This window comes from Hypomesus nipponensis, chromosome 1, assembly GCF_054491055.1.
Source record: "Hypomesus nipponensis isolate SF chromosome 1, ASM5449105v1, whole genome shotgun sequence".
NCBI classification, from domain to species: domain Eukaryota; kingdom Metazoa; phylum Chordata; class Actinopteri; order Osmeriformes; family Osmeridae; genus Hypomesus; species Hypomesus nipponensis.
The window spans coordinates 5,366,003-5,383,225 of NC_140361.1; the positions used below are offsets into that span (position 1 = coordinate 5,366,003).

Sequence of the window (17,223 nt, forward strand, 5' to 3'; positions counted from 1 at the left end):
ACACAAAGCAGAATCACATTATCAGCCACAATAGAAAAGTTATGTGTTTAAACATAGCCTAATCTCATTATTATTTTGTAAAGTGCATTAAAGAGAAATACGACGGACCAAGAAGGGCAATGCAGCAGTAAAAATGTCTCACCTAATCCCGCAAATATAAAGAACATAAGTATGTTGTATAGTTTGTGTTACATACATAGTTTGTGTTATGTCGTTGAATTAATTGTAATCTAAAACATTGGTAAATATACGCCCTCTAGTGGATACATTTGATCTCAGCAGTTAGATTTAGATTTTCTGTAGCATATGCTTTGGTCAAAGGTCACTTTGACTTTGGTCAACAATTTAGTTTAGCTTCCTACATTAAGGCTATTTGTAAATTTTCCTGGAACGTTTGGAAGACATTCACATTTAAATGTCTTTCAGAAAGGCCAACTTTTAAGATAGCATACATGGTAAATACGAAATGAACAGTAATGATCAATTATGGGCATTAGGCTATTTATCACCTTTGTGTCGCCCCTTGCTTAACTGACTGGTTTCGTCGATAGGACTTAATATTTGAAATGTGAGTTTATCTTGCTTGAGACCATTGCCAAAAGGCTCCACTTTACTCTTCACGGTGAAAGTGAACAAGTAAAGGCGCGTTGGATTAGATAATCTTCCATTTTATTTCAAAGCATCGAATAAACTACAACTATACACAAGTTTTGACACTATAGACGTTCATTTATCAGTTAATGCATAACAAAGTAAGAAAAATACCTTGTCTACTGTGCAGATATTGACGCGTAGCATAGGCTATCTTTATTTTACTGATTATCTCCAGTCCTCCTGACCGTCAACCTCCCGTGGTCGTAGCGCCGTCTTTTTTTTTTTTTTTACGTTTCAAGATTAGATTTTTTGCTATTGACATGAATTTCTCCATTGCCGCCAAGTCTTGCGTTTTACCAGTAACTTTGAATCGTGCACGTCCTTTAGGCCTACGTCATATCAACTATGCGTCAACCGGCACGCATCCTATAGCCAAAGTAAAGTGGTCACATAATGCGTTTTCTTTTCCGTTAACTTTTTATTTGACTTGCAGTATGATTGTGGGCATCACAAGGTGTCTGTTATTACCAGGGCTCACTAAGGTGCTGCTGACATTGATTGACCAATCACCATCATGAGTTAAAGGGTGACGTGTGGGTACAAATCGCTGGAATTATGACAAAATTGATTCAATGGTACTCTTTCCCTTAAAAAGCTTTTGCAGTCTCACGAAATTAATATGTCTTCTTTGTAAATTGAAAACGAATAATGAATCATCTCCTGCATTCATGAAGAAATAGGGAATGATATCCTGCTGGCCTACAACACCGCCTGGTGGGAGGAGGGGGGTTAGAGAAATCATAAACACGAGCATCTTCGACCGATGTTTAATTAGTGAATAACAAACAACTTTCTGAAATACCCATTTAACAACCCTCTACATAAAATAAAGATTTTGAGTTTGAAAGCACATTCAGTAAATACTTTTGTCTACTGACATTGTCCCCATGATCATTATGGCTCAAGAAACACTTGAAAATAGAAACAACAGCTGCTGCATTTTGAAAAGCTGCAGTATTACTAATTTCCTATGCAAGTCATGCTAAATTTATTTTATTTGCATTGCAAATTATAACAATGAGAAAAGACATCCTCAAATTTGACAAAAAGCATAGTCTTATATAAATACTCAATATTGTACAAATGATTTATGCATTTCAAATAAAATGATTGGACTATATTGTCCAATCAAAAAACTTTATATGCTCGGCCAAAAGAGGCCAAAACAGACAAACAAAAGGACGTTTTACCTCATGGAGACTTCTACTAAAAATTATGAACAGGTTTTACTGACACAACAGGATTTTTAAAAATTAAAACATGGTTCTCAAAGATCTGCGAATAAATACACATACAAAAAGTATGCCAAAACCAAATAACTTTCAAGTAAGGCAGGGTAGTAGACTGTAGCGTCTATGAGGAATATATAACAACAGCAGCACTGTTATAATTATTATTGTTCATCAAAATACATTCTCACAGAGTTTGGGCTAATTTCTCTGGGCCATGAAAGGCCCCCATGTCCTTGGGAGGAGGGGGTGGGTGGTCGAAAAGAGAAGGAGAAGCTGCAGTTATGTAATTGTATTGTATGCAGGGAAAAGCTAAGTCTGTGAAATCTCCACCATGTGCAGGTCCAAGTCTTTGCATTCCCCTTGTATTAGTCATTGTGAACGGTGGGGTGCTACCTCGGACTACAAGAAGGGATTAAGGTTATTCTCAAGCAGCAGTGAGGTGATCCTTGGACATCCTCAATGCAGAGAAGAAGGCCATCTAGCCAGGCAGACACCATGGGGTCTTGTCCTGATCACATGCCAGCTTGGTGTTAAGAACGGTACATGGGGCTCCACTGATGCTTAGCTCCTGTTTAGACTCAATCTTGTACTGCAGGTTTGTCAAGCCTCCTTCATAGTCCACCTTGAACTGCTCCTTGCAAAGGAAACAATGTTTAGTGTGAAAAAGAGTTAGACATGATGAGGCTCTGAAGTTTTATTTTCAATCAATCAATTTATTATTTATAAAAGCACCAATTTTATATTGCATCCAATTTCCTACCTGCTTCTGTGATGCTACTCTTTTTTGGTCTCTCTTTCTCCAGGCAGGGTCGTGGATGTGCTGGAAGGTCTTATATCCTGTAGTTATTCCACTGGGCCTGAAAAGCTTTAAAAAAATGTATATATTATTTATAGATAGGTGTCTGTGTGTTGTCTCCATTGCTCAAGTTAAACACATTGAGAACACAAAGTTAAACACATTGAGAACACAACATATCATTCTGATGTTTGATCATTTGGCATTCAGTTATCATCTTGGTTTACCTGTAGACCAGCTTTTCTTAGTCTCCTATAGAACTCGTCATCTTCTCTTCCCCACCCCCAAAACCGGTTGGACATACCATTACACTGCAAGAGCAGAAAGCATGAGCATTTTACTCTAAATATAAAACAGATCTGACTACTACACGATGTACCATGTATTGAAATAATTTTGTCAGTGCACTGGACGCATATTGAAAATATGTACAATACAAATGTGAAGATACTGATTCAGTAAACTAACGGGACATAATTATTTTCTCTTTTCTCCCTTTGCAGGCATCTGCATCTTTTCCATTACAACTGACTGTTGTGGTTTTACCAACCAAAGTTTTTTTTTTTTTTTTTCTTCTAAATTCCACAACTCAAAAGCAGCAAAAAGGCTCATAAAAATATTAATAATATGATGTCAAATGCAAAGAAGAAATGTATTATTAAAATGTTAACCAACAGTTGTATAACGTAGATGTATAGTTGTATAACGTAGTTGTTACCATGTGGTAATGCTGCTTGGTAAGAAGCAGAATTCCTCCAACATATGTCTTGTAGTGGTAGAGTGGATGGAGCTCTGGGGAGGCTACATGGAAAGGCCCTTCTTCAGGGAAGCCATAGTCAAGAGCTTCGTTCAAGGGCAGCAGGTCCACATCGTGCATGGCAATGTAATCTGTGTCATTGCCACTCTCTATGTAACCAACGTTGATGAGGGATGCTCTGTTGAACCTGTGTGACACACACTTTTAGCCAAATCCCATTATAATGGACACAAAAATGTGCACTGGCGATTAGTATGACCACAATCGAATAAGATTCAAGGAATGTTGCCATACTCAAATTTCATTTGAGTGCACAACACCATTACCACAAAAAAGCAAGGTAACATATCATTCCTTACCGATAGTGATCCACTTGGTTGATAACTAAGATCTTATGAAGTATGTTCTTCTTGTTGAGAAAGGAGTGCATTAAAGGGACAAAAACCAGTAGCTCCTCAAAGCGCTCTCGAAAGGGTATGATGAGGGCTAGTTTGTGAGGACCCCATGTGGGATTATCTGCAGCTGTCCGTCTCTCTGTAGGGCATGGCTGGTGAGGGAGATGCCTGTCTTCCATTACTACGTGATTCATGTCTCCATTGCAGCTGAGCTGGAGCCAGAAGAGAGATACCAGCACAAGAACCATGCACAGACCAAAGAGCTTATAGACTGTCCACTTCCCTGGTAGAAACCTGAAAAGACAAAAAAAAATATTCATTCAGAAATTAGTATATAATTGAAAAAGAAATTCCTGTGTTACATGTTCCAACGTCTGGAAAGCCTTCCCAGAGGAGTGTACGTAGTTACATGCATAAAAGGGAAATAAAAAGAGCAGAATTCCATGCAATTGATTACCTTGTTTGTCTAAAATGATTACACAAAATATGGCATGGATACTTAAATTATCACAATGGACTCACAATTTTCCATACCTGACATTAACATGCCAAGCCACCTTAACAATTGTGGCCAACCTCACACCGTGTAGCCTACTTCAATGTAGCCAACTACTCACTTATTTATTTCATCTTCTTTCAGAACCTTTTGGGTCTCATTTCTTGAAGGTTGTATCAAGACGCATTAATGTGATTAAATATGACAAGTGATCTTAAGCATAGCAAGGTAGCCACCAACCTCTGTTGCACTGTGCAGGCGGGTGGATAATTTATGTGGTTGCAATAACTTAATCACTAAGCAGCAGGCGAATAGGAATCATTTCTTACCTCCTGTCTTCTTTGAAATATAGGACCGGTTTTCTTCTTGATGAATACATCATTTTAAAAAGCAATATGAAACTAAAGAATGCTAGAGTTAGAGTTAAACTAACAACTGTGCGTAACAGCAGAAACACTTAATACTGTTTTAAAACTTTGGCTAATGTTAGCCAACTAAATACATTTCGTGTATTTCTCCATACCCTTGTAATCATTGGCGATCACAAAGATTTGACGTCTACGCTGTTTTGAGGGTTGTTAACCCTGCCTCTGTTTTAACATTATGCTAAATATGTCAAATAGTAAACAGTCGGCAGCATGCTTGGTTCTGAATGTTACACGTAGCTATAGCAAGCATCAATAACGTGTAGCTAGCAACACTACAGTACAGTAGTCAGTAACACACACGGAGCTCAATACATTTCCTATACATATTTTGGCAATCCCGTTAACGACATGCGTTAATCCGATTCTTGCTCTCACACCGTCAAAATTATTTTAGTCTCGATCTCAAGAGATCGAGACTAAAGATCTATTTTTCGGAGAAAACTTTACTTGTAACCTAGCCTAGCCTAAATACGGCTGCCGCTAATGTCAGAGGTCCATCCAGGTTCCACCGACGGAACACTGTTCCCAAAATTAAAGTTCCTATCTATTTTTATGAGTTAGATCAATTAGACTGTCGATAGATTATTAGTTAGACTATTTTGGGGTCAATTTTAGGACGCATGAACACATTTGGGCAAAATATTGTCTTGAGAGGACTCGTGCATAGATTGCATTGAAACTGTTGGTTCTTGCATAGTGAGGACAACGGCACACAGTACACTGAAAATATACCGGATGCACAAAAGCGTCATATGCCACGCAACCACACAGCAGCAATACACGCAGAGTTGACATACATATTTGATTTAATACCGGTACATGAGGGATACTGAGCCATTAAAGAAGACATAAAGGATGCTCCTTTACAGTTTTGAGCAAGTCTGAAATTCCATTCATTCTATTTATATAAAAACAACGGAGCAAATCCTGAAATAATGTGAATCTGTTTCAAACTAGGTTGTAGTGGTTGATTTCAGTTATGCATCAGTTAATTAGCGGGGTAGGTCGAGATATGTAATTGAAAACACATTAAAAAGACAAAACAAGCCAAAGGTGTCAAACTTTAATTTGAGTGCAAATTTAGACAAAATATACCCCCCACACACACACACACCTCCCTCCTCAAAATAGAAACTTTCACCAACTGATTATAACACCAAACAGTAGTTATGTAGTCGCAAAAAAAAAACAAGTCTTTATCAATTGAATGAGAAGGCTGGAGGCCTCAAATGAAAACAAAATAAATGAGACAAGTACAGATCAATTTATCCAGATTAGTTCAAAAGTGTATAACACTGATGTATAGTACTGACTCATTTCTAAATCAAAATAACAACTTAAAAGAAGATTATTCAGGTTTCCGTCAGCTAAAAATGGAGCAGGCCTTCATGTGTCTGTTTAGAGCAACGCTACCTGAGAATTTGCAGACAAAACAAAATTAGGAAACATTTGATTGCTGTATATGAAGGGAGAAATAAGTTTGCAAAATCGAATGAATTCTCAAAACAAAGAGTATCATGTTATCAGTCCAAATGTGTACAAGACAATTAGCATATCTACCATTGTCTTAAACATGAAACATTTGTGACGTTGAAAAAAGTAGAAACACATTTCCTTCTAGAACAAATGCATAGTTTTCCCACAAATATGTTTCTTTTCTTTGACAAAATACCAGATACCTACAACCAGTGTCTACAAGGTACTTGGCACTACCATCATGTGAGGTTTCCCCTTTCACATACCGGCTCAGAAATTGAAAATGTTATACAGAATATCAACTGGAGATTACCAATTTCAATTGCAATGATTTCTGGAAGTCCATACACTCATTTACACAGGTTGAATATACATTCACATTGAGCATAATAAAACAAACTAGTATGCACATTACCCAAAAATAATCTCTCAATGTACATTCTTTCTAAAAAGACATTTTGGGATCTCTAATGGCCAGTAACATATACCCTTCTCAAGGAAATAGCAATGTCATCACTATGAAAGCAATTTTTCTCTTGAGACAGCTAAGTGTGTATGCATGTGAGTGGACTGCTGTGCATGTAAAAATATATACAATGATGGTGAGATTTCAGTAAGGGGGAAAATCTGCCTGTTGTAAATGTGAGAAATAAATACATTTTGGTCTGCTTTCCCAGAAATAAGGTACCTAAAAAGAAAGAAAAATAGACTTAGAAAAAAAAAAGAAAAAAAATAACCATTAGGTTGGTTTACACTCAGGATGGCATTTTTGCAAGTCTTCACACATAAGCTACCTTTGAGAGAATGACACCTTCTGACTGATGTTTTTTGCAAGACTACATAAACAATTTCACACTACTCTCTGACACACTCACACTAGTTTCTTAGCCTCAAAGAAGCTCTTGAGATGCCTCATCTGCCAAAAACCAATGGCCACCAGGATAAGAGTCTGAACAATGGACCACCACAGCACCCTCTGGTTAGTGCTTTCGCTGGTCTGCCTGAAGCGCTCCTCCCGGTACTGCCCAACACATACAACAAAGAACAAAACAAATAGCAGTTAAGACTTGTATTGCACTTTATATTTAAAGCAATCTCAGAGTGCTACAAAGCATATAGTAATACAAATTAAAAAGAATCAAAGTTTAATAATTATAATTTTTAAAAGATCAATGTCAATAAATCATTTAAAGCAAAACCTAACAGTACAAATTAATAACCTTCATCCTATGCAAAAACATTTATATTCTGATGGAAGTTGTCTCTTCCAGGATGAAAATGCCTCAGGGGTCACTGAATGGTTTGAAAATAATGTACACCATATGCTATTGCCTTTGCCATTACCCCGAGCTAAACATCATTCAACACCCATGGGACCAATGTGTTGAACAGCAGTCTCCACCACCATCATCAAAACACCAAGGGAATATCTTTTGAAAGAATGGTGTGCCATCCCCCTCCAGAGACTTCTAGAATCCATGCCAAGGTACGTTAAAGGTGTTCTGGCAGTTTGTAGTGGCCCAGCACCTTACTAACAAATCAATGTTAGTTTTCCCTTCAATTTGTCACGCATCTACAACCAGTCTATTGCCGTAACTCTTCATGGTTCTGATGGTTCTTCAGTAACAAACACGGAGCTTGTTGCATTGAAACTCTTGGTCCAAAGCACAGTGAGGACATGACTCAGGCTTACCCTCTGATAGTTCTGCTCCTTCTGGATCTGGTCCACCTGCTCCACCAGCTGCCTCACTCTCAGCTGCAGCTCAGTCAGTTTGTCCTTGGCTGCTATCTCTGCATAGTTGTTGGTGTGCTCCCCAACTTGAATGTCCAAGTGAACCCTCTAAAGACACAACATTTAGCTCAGTGAAGACAATTAAAGACATTTTTCAATTGTGGGGGGGGGAAGGTTCTGTTATTTAGGCTTAATGCAACTTCCACATGGATTTCGGTAAGAGTACAATGACGACATATGTTTACTGTCACAAACTATTCAAAGAAACGAGTTATGCGGCCAACAAACTCAGATTTTCAATAGCTGTGACAACGTACGAGTGCTCACCCACATTTTTTGTTAATATATAAATGGGCAACTTACAAGCATTCCCCCAGCAAAGAGGGCAAACTTGGAGGAGTTGGAGTGGAGGCATATCTGATGTTCTCCAGGGGTGTGAGATGTAAATGTGAACCTTCCCTCAGAGCCATACTGCCGTGACAAGATCACCTATAGGGAGGAGGAAAGGCATATTTACAAAGCAACAAACCATCATCATGAAAACACAGTTTATTACTTCTTAATTGCTCTGTGATGGTGATTCCCATAGAGCTAATGGCAAACAATGAACAACATTTTCATGAATTCTCAAATTTGTCTGATGATTTGACACATCACCTTCTCGTCAGGATCTTTCACTTCAACAAACATGCCCAGTCCCTGCGTGGCTGGCAGGTATTCTTCTTTCTGCTTGTCATACAGCTGTGTGCGGTAGTTTCCTGCATGGCAAAATGCATACAGACTTATATGGGACGGCTTACTAGGAATTACATATATAAATGTACATGTTACATCCTAGACAGTTATTAGATACATACATGCATGTCTTACACAGCAACGCTTGATTTACTAAAGCATGTTTCCTCTCAGCCACTTCGAACCCCCTGTAGCTCTTCCTTGATAACGTTATAGTAAACTAGCTTGCCAATTGTGAGACAGTGAGTTGGAAGTTACTACATATAACTCTGTATTCAATGTAATTTCATAATGCTAATGACGTTTGTCATGCAACCACCACGTTGTAGTTCAGCTGGCCAAGCAAGTTCTAGCTAAGTTACAGGTAAAAGGCTATTCTAGCTAACTAGCTGAATAGCTAACTTTTTAGCAACTGTTAGCTGCTAGCAACCGAAAGCCCATATCACAAGGCATTATACTGACCAATGATCATTGTTTCATCTGGAATTTCTTCTATAAAACATTTCTTCTCGGTCTCCCCGATGTGAAAGTAGAGAGATGAGACAAAACTGTAATAAACGTTCAAAAGTAAAAGTGACAACACACAAGACTGCATTTTGACGGCCATCTCCCTGTCTGTAACCACGAAGTTGTTGACTGAGTTTGCGCGAACTCATTAATGCCACGTAACCTTAGAAAGCATGACCGTCGTCCAATCACCACTCAGAATTATTTTACAGTACACCGGCCATTCTATTACAGCTCATTGTGGGTGTAAAATATATGCCACCTGTCGCAGTGGCATGCTTGGAACAGGAGGTTGCATCTCCATTTAGCACATTTAGTGACAGGCACCACTCTACTGACCAGCAGGATGAGGAGCTGTGAACCAGGCGTCACGCAGTAGAGGTTGGCTTAATGCTTGTGAGGCATGTTTATTGACATTATGTAGTTTAATCATTTCTCTCGTGTCCTACTCAGGTCTCATCCATAACCTACTCAGGTCTCATCCATGACCTGATACACCGAGGTAAGGTTAACCTGAACCAACTCTCAGAGTAGAGTTGTACTAGAAGTCTGAGAATTTACAGAAAAGTACACAAGAAAAAGCAGTGGAGTTTATTTTTATTTTTTTTATCAACAGAACAATTCCATTGGTAGACTCAACTGTACTGTAGGTCATTTATTGTTGCACATTCCACTCAAAAGTCATGGATCGGAAATTACTCCCCCCCCAAAAAAAGAACCGCACAACTTCTGATGCACAATAATAAAGTCCCACCACAAAGAAATCTAGACAAGTCTAGTAAATGTATCCTCCCAAATCACCTGGTAGCTGAATACAACCATGCTTAAACCAAATAGCAAAACAGAAAAAGTCAAATTTGGCCATCATCAACATCTCACTTTGTAGAAGCTGAGTTACACATTATGTAACTTCTGATATGCTATATATTTCTCAGCTATCTACTGCAGCATGTGAGCCCAAATGGGTCTTTGTTTTGAGTCGGCAAAGGAAGCTTGAAAAGGCAAAACCTGCATAAATTACAAGTAAATCAACCGTGATTTATCCCAAAATTTGAATTTAAAAGGGAAACGCATTTTCAGTACAAAAACAAACTTCACCAGAGACTGGCAATTTTCTTTATCGTTTTACATCAGTCTAAAAATTATTCTGTTGAATTTAGTTTGAGTTGCATTCGAAACTAAAGGAAGGTTGTTTGTGATGTATTGGCCTGTTCTGATAAACAAAAAAAACTGAGTGAATAGAAAAATAAAAATAAACGTTACAAAGACCCTCATTTACAATACAAGCAAGAATCACTGGTGGTCTTTTCATAATCATTATAATTTGTTTTTATCGCAGTGCTTCAATGATATAAACAATTGAACATATCTACAAAATTCACATTGAATCGGTTGACTCAGTTAGTTGGTTTCTTTCCAAATTGACATAAAGGTTAGCTCCTTACTCAGTAAAACCTCTTGTTTCTTTCTTGTCGCTTCTGAAAAACAACAGCTCCGACAACAGCACAAACTACAATTCCCAGAAGTGCACATAGCAAAAGCAGGAAGACCTTCCAGCCTGTCAGAGGCGTGCTTCGAAAGTTGCCGGTTGGATCATCAATGTTGTCTGAAATTAAGAGGTGGACATTTCTATTATTCAATCATGTAAAAGAATCCTATTGGTTTCATCTCCAATGTGGTTACAAATATGAGCAGAGTTGCAACAAATCTGATTAATAGTAAACTCCTTTCATAAACGTATTAAAGTATTTACTTTAACCTCTAAAAACTGTGTTGGCTTTATGCAAGAATCAACCATTCACAGTGGAAATATTGAAATTCTATTGGCTCATTCTTGCCATGTTGCCTCACCTTTGGGGGACTTCAGCAGGCTCACACTGGGTTCAATCTTTGTCCAGTCAAGATTATCTTCCTCAGTAGTATGTTCTACCATAAGTTGATACATCTTCATGGAGATAATGTCATGATGGTCTAATAGAGAGGAAATATCACATTTACATTTAGTCATTTAGCAGACACTCTAATCCAGAGTGACTTTCAGTAAGTACAGGGACATACCCCCCGAGGCAAGTAGGATGAAGTGCCTTGCCCAAGGACACAACGTCATTTGGCACGGCCGGGAATCAATCTGGCAACCTTCAGATTACTAGCCCGATTCCCTAACCGCTCAGCCATCTGACTCCCACATAGTATCAATATCCTGACCCTTCATATATTCATTTAATATGGGAACCTCAGGGATTACCCAGGTGAACCTCAACCTGGTCACTCTTTACCTACCTGAGAGATCCCCTGTTGCAGCAGATGCCCCAAAGTAATACCCAGTTGGCAGACGGACACCTCCTATGTCAATGCATTCTTTCCACTCATTCTTGTCATCAACATCCACCATCACCTAGGAAAATGCCAAATGAATTAAGCACAGATACTCACGTCAGATACAATGACTTCTTTAACATGATGTTGTAGCTCATCAATAAGAATGAGTACAAATGAGCTGTTGCAGGATCAATCTTTAACCAATGAAATATACATCAACGTTGTATGATACAGATATCCCAAACAACTACTGCCATATAACGCCAATGGTAATAAAATGCTTTGAAAACCTACTACTGATGAACAACAGTGCATTGGATTTAATTAAAAGCTGATATGTACAGTAAGATGCCCAGTTTAAGTTTAGAGGAAGTGACTTTACTCTGTAACTCGAGAGAGTTGAACTTCGGTGAAACAGTGCAGCAGGCGGCCTTGCAATTTTAAGTTGATCATTATTTTTTTTTACAGTGTTAGGCGCTTAAGGTCACTCACAAGTAGCCATGCTCCCAGGCATGGGAGTAGCATACACAGGCCATTAAGAGAGTATTCTTTTTTTGTAGTAATGTTCCTTATTTGACAGCTTATATAACAATGGATGTAATGCATTCTATTGAGAGCAGAGGCTAAATTGTAGGATAACAATTAGAGGGGTCGCCTACACAAAAGGAGGACACTGATCTGTTAACTTAAAAAACGTTGTGGTAAAAGGGAGTAGAACTTGCAACAGAACATTATATGTCAAAACAGCCCTACAGTACCATTGAGTTTTGAAAGACTTATGTTCTGGGTCTAAAGCACTCTGAGAATTAAACATGTAACATTTTAGTGATTTTGTTTACTGCCATGCAAATTATTCAAACTTTGATTTTCACAATTTGTTGAAAATGAGTTAGATAGTTAAAAAAAATATTCTTACTGTCAGTCTGCCTTTGGAGTAGCGGATGGCCAGATATGTGTCGTGGTCCTTGTTCCTTATTTCAGCCGAGCAGCCTCCGAGCTCTGAGTTACGTCCATCTTTTCCATGGTCGTATGGCTGGGAACCATTATTCACCATTGCTGAGATGTAAGGGAAAGACCGCTGAAATACAAGGAGAAAAAAAAGGAAGGAAAAGGGGGAAAGTAAATCAACTGTAGTTGACTCAAAACAGCTTATCTTCCATGTACAGTACTGTGGAAAAGTCAATTTAAATGTAAATAAGTAAATAAAAAATGCTAATAATTAAATGGAAAGAAAACATTTTTGCACAACTGCACTTTAATACTTCCACTGAATACAGAAGACAACAACATTATACAATCCTGTGCAAGTCTAAGGCACAACAACAAAAAAGTTTAAGCAGAAAAAATGTTTTAAGACTAAACACAAATGTTATCAACCTTGCACTTTTATACTGCAGCACAAATACAGAAGACAAAAAAAGAAACACATAAGATCATATTTGTGTAAAACAACACTTGGGTGCCTAAAACTTCTGCACAGTACTTTATATAACCACATTCTGTGTTTCTATTAAGTTAAAAACACCAATATAAGTTCAAAACAACATAAAACATCATGCTGGATTGTAAATTAAATCGATACAGTCCATAAACTCACGTCTGAGGCTTCATCATTAGGATATGTGTCTATAAATATGGCCAGCCCGTGGAAATTAGAATTGCTGCTAAACACAGGCCCTGCAATAAAAGAATTACATGAGTCACATAGCTAACACAGTCACTTACATCCATTCCATGGAGGTCATTGCGGAAGGTATCCAAAAATAAAGCAAGGCCAACAAAATGATCTTGGTTTCCAAAGACTGGGCCTGAATGGAGGCAGAGGCAAAGATATCATGAATGACAAATTAAAAAAAGCAATGCAGGATGGAATGAAATGAGATTTTGTGAAATCTGCCAGCAACATTACCTGGATGCAGTCTTTCTTTTGTGTACCAGATGGCAATGCCATCACCATGGAGATTCTTCTTCCCTGAACCATGAACTTTGAACTGCACGTGCATTTCCCAGTCTTTTTGAAAACATGGCTGCATATAGAGAATAGAACTTGACACTTACAACATGGTCATTCAATGCCATTTACATGTTCTGAATCATCCTCGAATTTTAACAGTAGGCGCTGGTTTCTCGAGACACTGACTAATATTAAAGATGCAACATGGTTAACTGTTAGGTGTTAACTGTTCTTCCGGCAAATGTGTTTAGTTTGTGGCCCAGAGTTAATGTTAAAGCTTGTAATAGTTTGTTCTTACCACAGTGTTCCAAATGGAGCCTTGTTTGCTTTTTTCATCAGGTGTTAATCTTACATACTGGCTGGTTACCAAGGTGCTACCCCAGAAATCCCACTGACTGGACGGGCTGGTTCCAATACCTGGAAAATATATGAATAGGCTAATCACTTCCATTGTCCCACCATGGCAAAGCAAAAAGTGTGCATTGGCAGTGCTTATAGGGCAGTACTCAGGTCGCTCATGGACTTATTTAACTGCGTTTCCACTGTTCATACACATTCTTGTACTTATCCGCGAGTAAGAAAATAACATATGTTTTAACATTGTTACAAATGCACGAGGTAAATATTTACATTCGTTGACAGCCAGAACAGGATCTTGCTACTTCCGGGAGGATGGATCGGGTGGTGACAAGGTTAAGTATCACATAGTGAACATACGGTACCGACAGGCTACACATCAGCTGAAGATGAGGCAAATAACTAAACAAGTACTCTATGGTTGAGGTGAAGCTTAAACTTCCAGTGCCACTGAGTGAAACTGCTTTTCATGCAACACCAGACAAAAAATCCCCGAACGTTTAGGTTAACTCAATGCCATACTGTATAAAAAGTTATGAGACGTAGTGCTAGTCGCAGTCACATACTCGTAGGTGTTTTGTTCACAGTCATACTCTGCTAGCCTTCTATTTGGCTTAGCTTCTATCAATTAGTAACATACGCGTCAACATATTTTGAGCCATCCTAGAAATAAATATGGCAGAGAATGGGACGTGCAAGACATTACACCGTAGCAAGCTAATTAGCTTGCTTAGCTAACATACTAGCTTACCTTGGTACGGTTTAATGAGAGAATGTTCTCGTTTTAAGTGTTCTGCGTTGCCATCTGTAATATCCCCTTGTACTAAAGTCAAATGAGGTAACACAAGTAGGCACGTGCTTAGGAATTTTATCAACCTTTTCATATTAGAAGCACTCTGTAAAGAAGTGGCGGACTCAACTATTCTTATCATTTCAAGCACCATGTTTCGAAGTCCCCGTTCTTTTCTTCCCGATATGAAACATCAATCACTTGACATAAGTTCCTATGTCTTGTATGGCACATATAATACTGCATAATGACTTTGACATATTTTGATATGCCATTCATTTCATATTCTAGGCATAAGACAAAGAGTTGTCGATAAAATCAAAACATAAAATGTCATCCATAGATGCTGCTATATTAATAGTTTAGTGTTGTTGAATAGTTTGCCCAAAAGTCCTCAATATTTATTGATGTTAAAATATGTTACTAATTATATTACTTGTTAATATATATGTAAATCTTTGGGCTACATTTTATGTAATATATAACCCGCCCCTCTAAGTGTGGTTTGACCACTCGATTTGATTGACAACCAGTCAAACAGTTCGGGGATTCGAGTGGAGACACAAAGTGCTTTCGCCTTCTGCTGCCACTTGTTGTCTTGCTGGACAATACAATGGAGATTGTAGAATGAGGGACGGTATCTCCTTATTTAACGACGGCTGCCCTTGTTGGAAAGTGACACTTGTACTCTCCTGTGTGTTAATGGAAGTTTCTTATGCTGCGTTGTGCCTGCATAATAAATATCCACTAGGGGGCGTTACACGATTACAGTTTGTCTGTGGCATATGGTCGGTTTATTTTAAGAGTCGAATGTAACGTATACTATAGGAGTACCTCACAATACCACCACCATGCTGTCTGTAAATAATCAATTAATTTAATTGCATTACATAAACTACTATTCACAGGTTTATTGACATGCAGAGAATAAACTACAGGGTGTCATTCAATTAATTATTGTGTTTCTTATCATTGTACAAGCATAAAGGGAATAGTGCTTAATTTTATATGATTTGTAGATACCTTCTATCTCAAATTTATTTGTATAGACTTTTATTTTATTTTTTTATTTTTTTACAATCAATGTCGCAGATGGCTTAATATCTACCCACAGAACCACACCTAAGTCAACCTAAGACACTCAAAGACTAGGAAACCTTGGGAATAGCAATTCAGTGAGGGATCCCCTCCTCCATAGACGGTCGGGGCCACAGAGAGGTGCAGACCATAGGCGGAATACAATTATGCAGTAAGAGTAGAGATCAAAATAAAATAATCCAAATGAATGGTGGACACAGATATCCAGTTTAGAATCAGTAGAGCATCCCCAGCATTCCGCATTGGTGGGGACCCACTTAAAAATAATATGTGCAACCAATACCCCTAATCTGATCTTCACTGGAATTGTCTGGACAACTCTCATCGTTGCTGCCTACACAGGCGTAGATTTAGGGGTGGATGGTAAGGACATTTCCCTCCAAAACGTCAAAAACCCATCTATTTGTCCCCACCAGTAACGATGCCAAATCTGAACGCATTTCAGTGTACATCATGATCATACATATTTCTTGTCGGGCCAAAACGGAAGAGTTTTTACTGCACAGTACACGTAAGTGCTGTGGAACGTTTGTGTAAATCGAACGGTTTGAGTGTGGCCATTTTAGAAAGGATTCAGATAGTCTTTGGCAGATGTGTTTCTCACTGCCTGGGGCTCAGGCCTGTGACAGTCATCAGCAGCAGCCCATTGGAGCTATGGCTCTCGTCCTTGAGCCCTCAGTCTCCTCTGGCTGTCTCATTCTATAAAACAGGATAGAGGTGGGAAGGAGCACATCAGTAAAAACATCCATGGATATAAATCAGCAGGGGACATTTTAGGACATCTCTGCTATAACCATTTCCCAATAGACACACCAGTGGAATTATTTAGGAAACAGAGACAGTACGATAAGAAAGGATCATCTTATACTGGCAGGCAGATGGGGAATCTCTGACATTTTGCAAAAATGATGTGATACAGTCAATATTGTTCTAAAAAATGTGATTTTTGCGTCGTGGAAACAACAAGAAGAAGAAAAACCTAAACCTTATCTAACATGTTCTGGCTTTCCAATGCTTTTTCAGCGGTTGACCACAATAAGTGTTCATTCTGAAGTGACATCAGAGGGAGAGTCAGTCAAATCTGAAAGTCAAAGCAATATCAGAGCTTTCTCACTCTTCAGGTCATGCACTCCGGTAATTTTCTGAAAACCAATATTGAATGTGATACCTTGACATTGATGAGTAATAGAGTAAACACAGTGAAGTCTCCCTGTCCTCATCATGTGATCCCTGAGAGACCCTGTGGGATATACAGAGAAAGGCGTGACTGTCTAAATTATGAAACAGGAAGGACGTCCAGGCATTATGGACTTTAGAGTAGAGCTGAGAACTAAATAGAAGAGCTATAGAGGTTGAATACAATCTCTTGAAATGTCAGCTTTTCACCAATTTTACATATGAGGCTTAGGACTGTATTGAGAGAACTGGTTAATAAGAAAGGAAAATGTTTTGCCATGTAAGATTTTGTTGAGTTCATTGTCATTTCACACAACTACC

General features: G+C 38.4%; 3 protein-coding genes across 8 annotated transcripts; all 3 read right to left on the bottom strand.

Moving 5' to 3' along the window:
• Positions 1–1,405: 1,405 nt before the first annotated feature.
• b4galt7 (xylosylprotein beta 1,4-galactosyltransferase, polypeptide 7 (galactosyltransferase I)) lies at positions 1,406–5,272 on the bottom strand. Of its 3 annotated transcripts, none has more exons than XM_084708585.1 (7): positions 4,660–5,272; positions 4,452–4,493; positions 3,799–4,128; positions 3,401–3,626; positions 2,910–2,993; positions 2,647–2,751; positions 1,406–2,514 (listed from the first exon to the last, which is right to left on the bottom strand). In XM_084708585.1, exons 1-7 carry the CDS (start codon positions 4,710–4,712, stop codon positions 2,365–2,367), a joined length of 990 nt encoding a protein of 329 aa, XP_084564711.1. In that variant the 5' UTR covers positions 4,713–5,272; the 3' UTR covers positions 1,406–2,364. The 3 variants fall into 3 exon arrangements, with proteins under 3 accessions (XP_084564711.1, XP_084564702.1, XP_084564720.1); XM_084708576.1 differs by having other exon boundaries at positions 1,406–2,520; XM_084708594.1 differs by lacking the exon at positions 4,452–4,493 and having other exon boundaries at positions 1,406–2,520; positions 4,660–5,271.
• A 533-nt stretch (positions 5,273–5,805) lies between these two features.
• On the bottom strand, positions 5,806–9,351 carry tmed9 (transmembrane p24 trafficking protein 9). 3 transcript variants are annotated; one of them, XM_084708611.1, is made up of 6 exons: positions 9,164–9,351; positions 8,624–8,724; positions 8,330–8,455; positions 7,928–8,074; positions 7,110–7,255; positions 5,806–6,922 (listed from the first exon to the last, which is right to left on the bottom strand). In XM_084708611.1, exons 1-6 carry the CDS (start codon positions 9,306–9,308, stop codon positions 6,751–6,753), a joined length of 837 nt encoding a protein of 278 aa, XP_084564737.1. In that variant the 5' UTR covers positions 9,309–9,351; the 3' UTR covers positions 5,806–6,750. The 3 variants fall into 3 exon arrangements, with proteins under 3 accessions (XP_084564737.1, XP_084564729.1, XP_084564747.1); XM_084708603.1 differs by having other exon boundaries at positions 5,806–6,943; XM_084708621.1 differs by having other exon boundaries at positions 6,801–7,255; positions 9,164–9,342.
• A 434-nt stretch (positions 9,352–9,785) lies between these two features.
• lman2 (lectin, mannose-binding 2) lies at positions 9,786–14,799 on the bottom strand. 2 transcript variants are annotated; one of them, XM_084708643.1, is made up of 8 exons: positions 14,590–14,799; positions 13,780–13,898; positions 13,437–13,554; positions 13,125–13,204; positions 12,444–12,605; positions 11,489–11,603; positions 11,060–11,179; positions 9,786–10,814 (listed from the first exon to the last, which is right to left on the bottom strand). In XM_084708643.1, the coding sequence occupies exons 1-8, from the start codon at positions 14,780–14,782 to the stop codon at positions 10,654–10,656; spliced, it is 1,068 nt and encodes a 355-aa protein (XP_084564769.1). In that variant the 5' UTR covers positions 14,783–14,799; the 3' UTR covers positions 9,786–10,653. The 2 variants fall into 2 exon arrangements, with proteins under 2 accessions (XP_084564769.1, XP_084564758.1); XM_084708632.1 differs by lacking the exon at positions 13,125–13,204 and adding an exon at positions 13,253–13,335.
• Between the last annotated feature and the right edge of the window lie 2,424 nt (positions 14,800–17,223).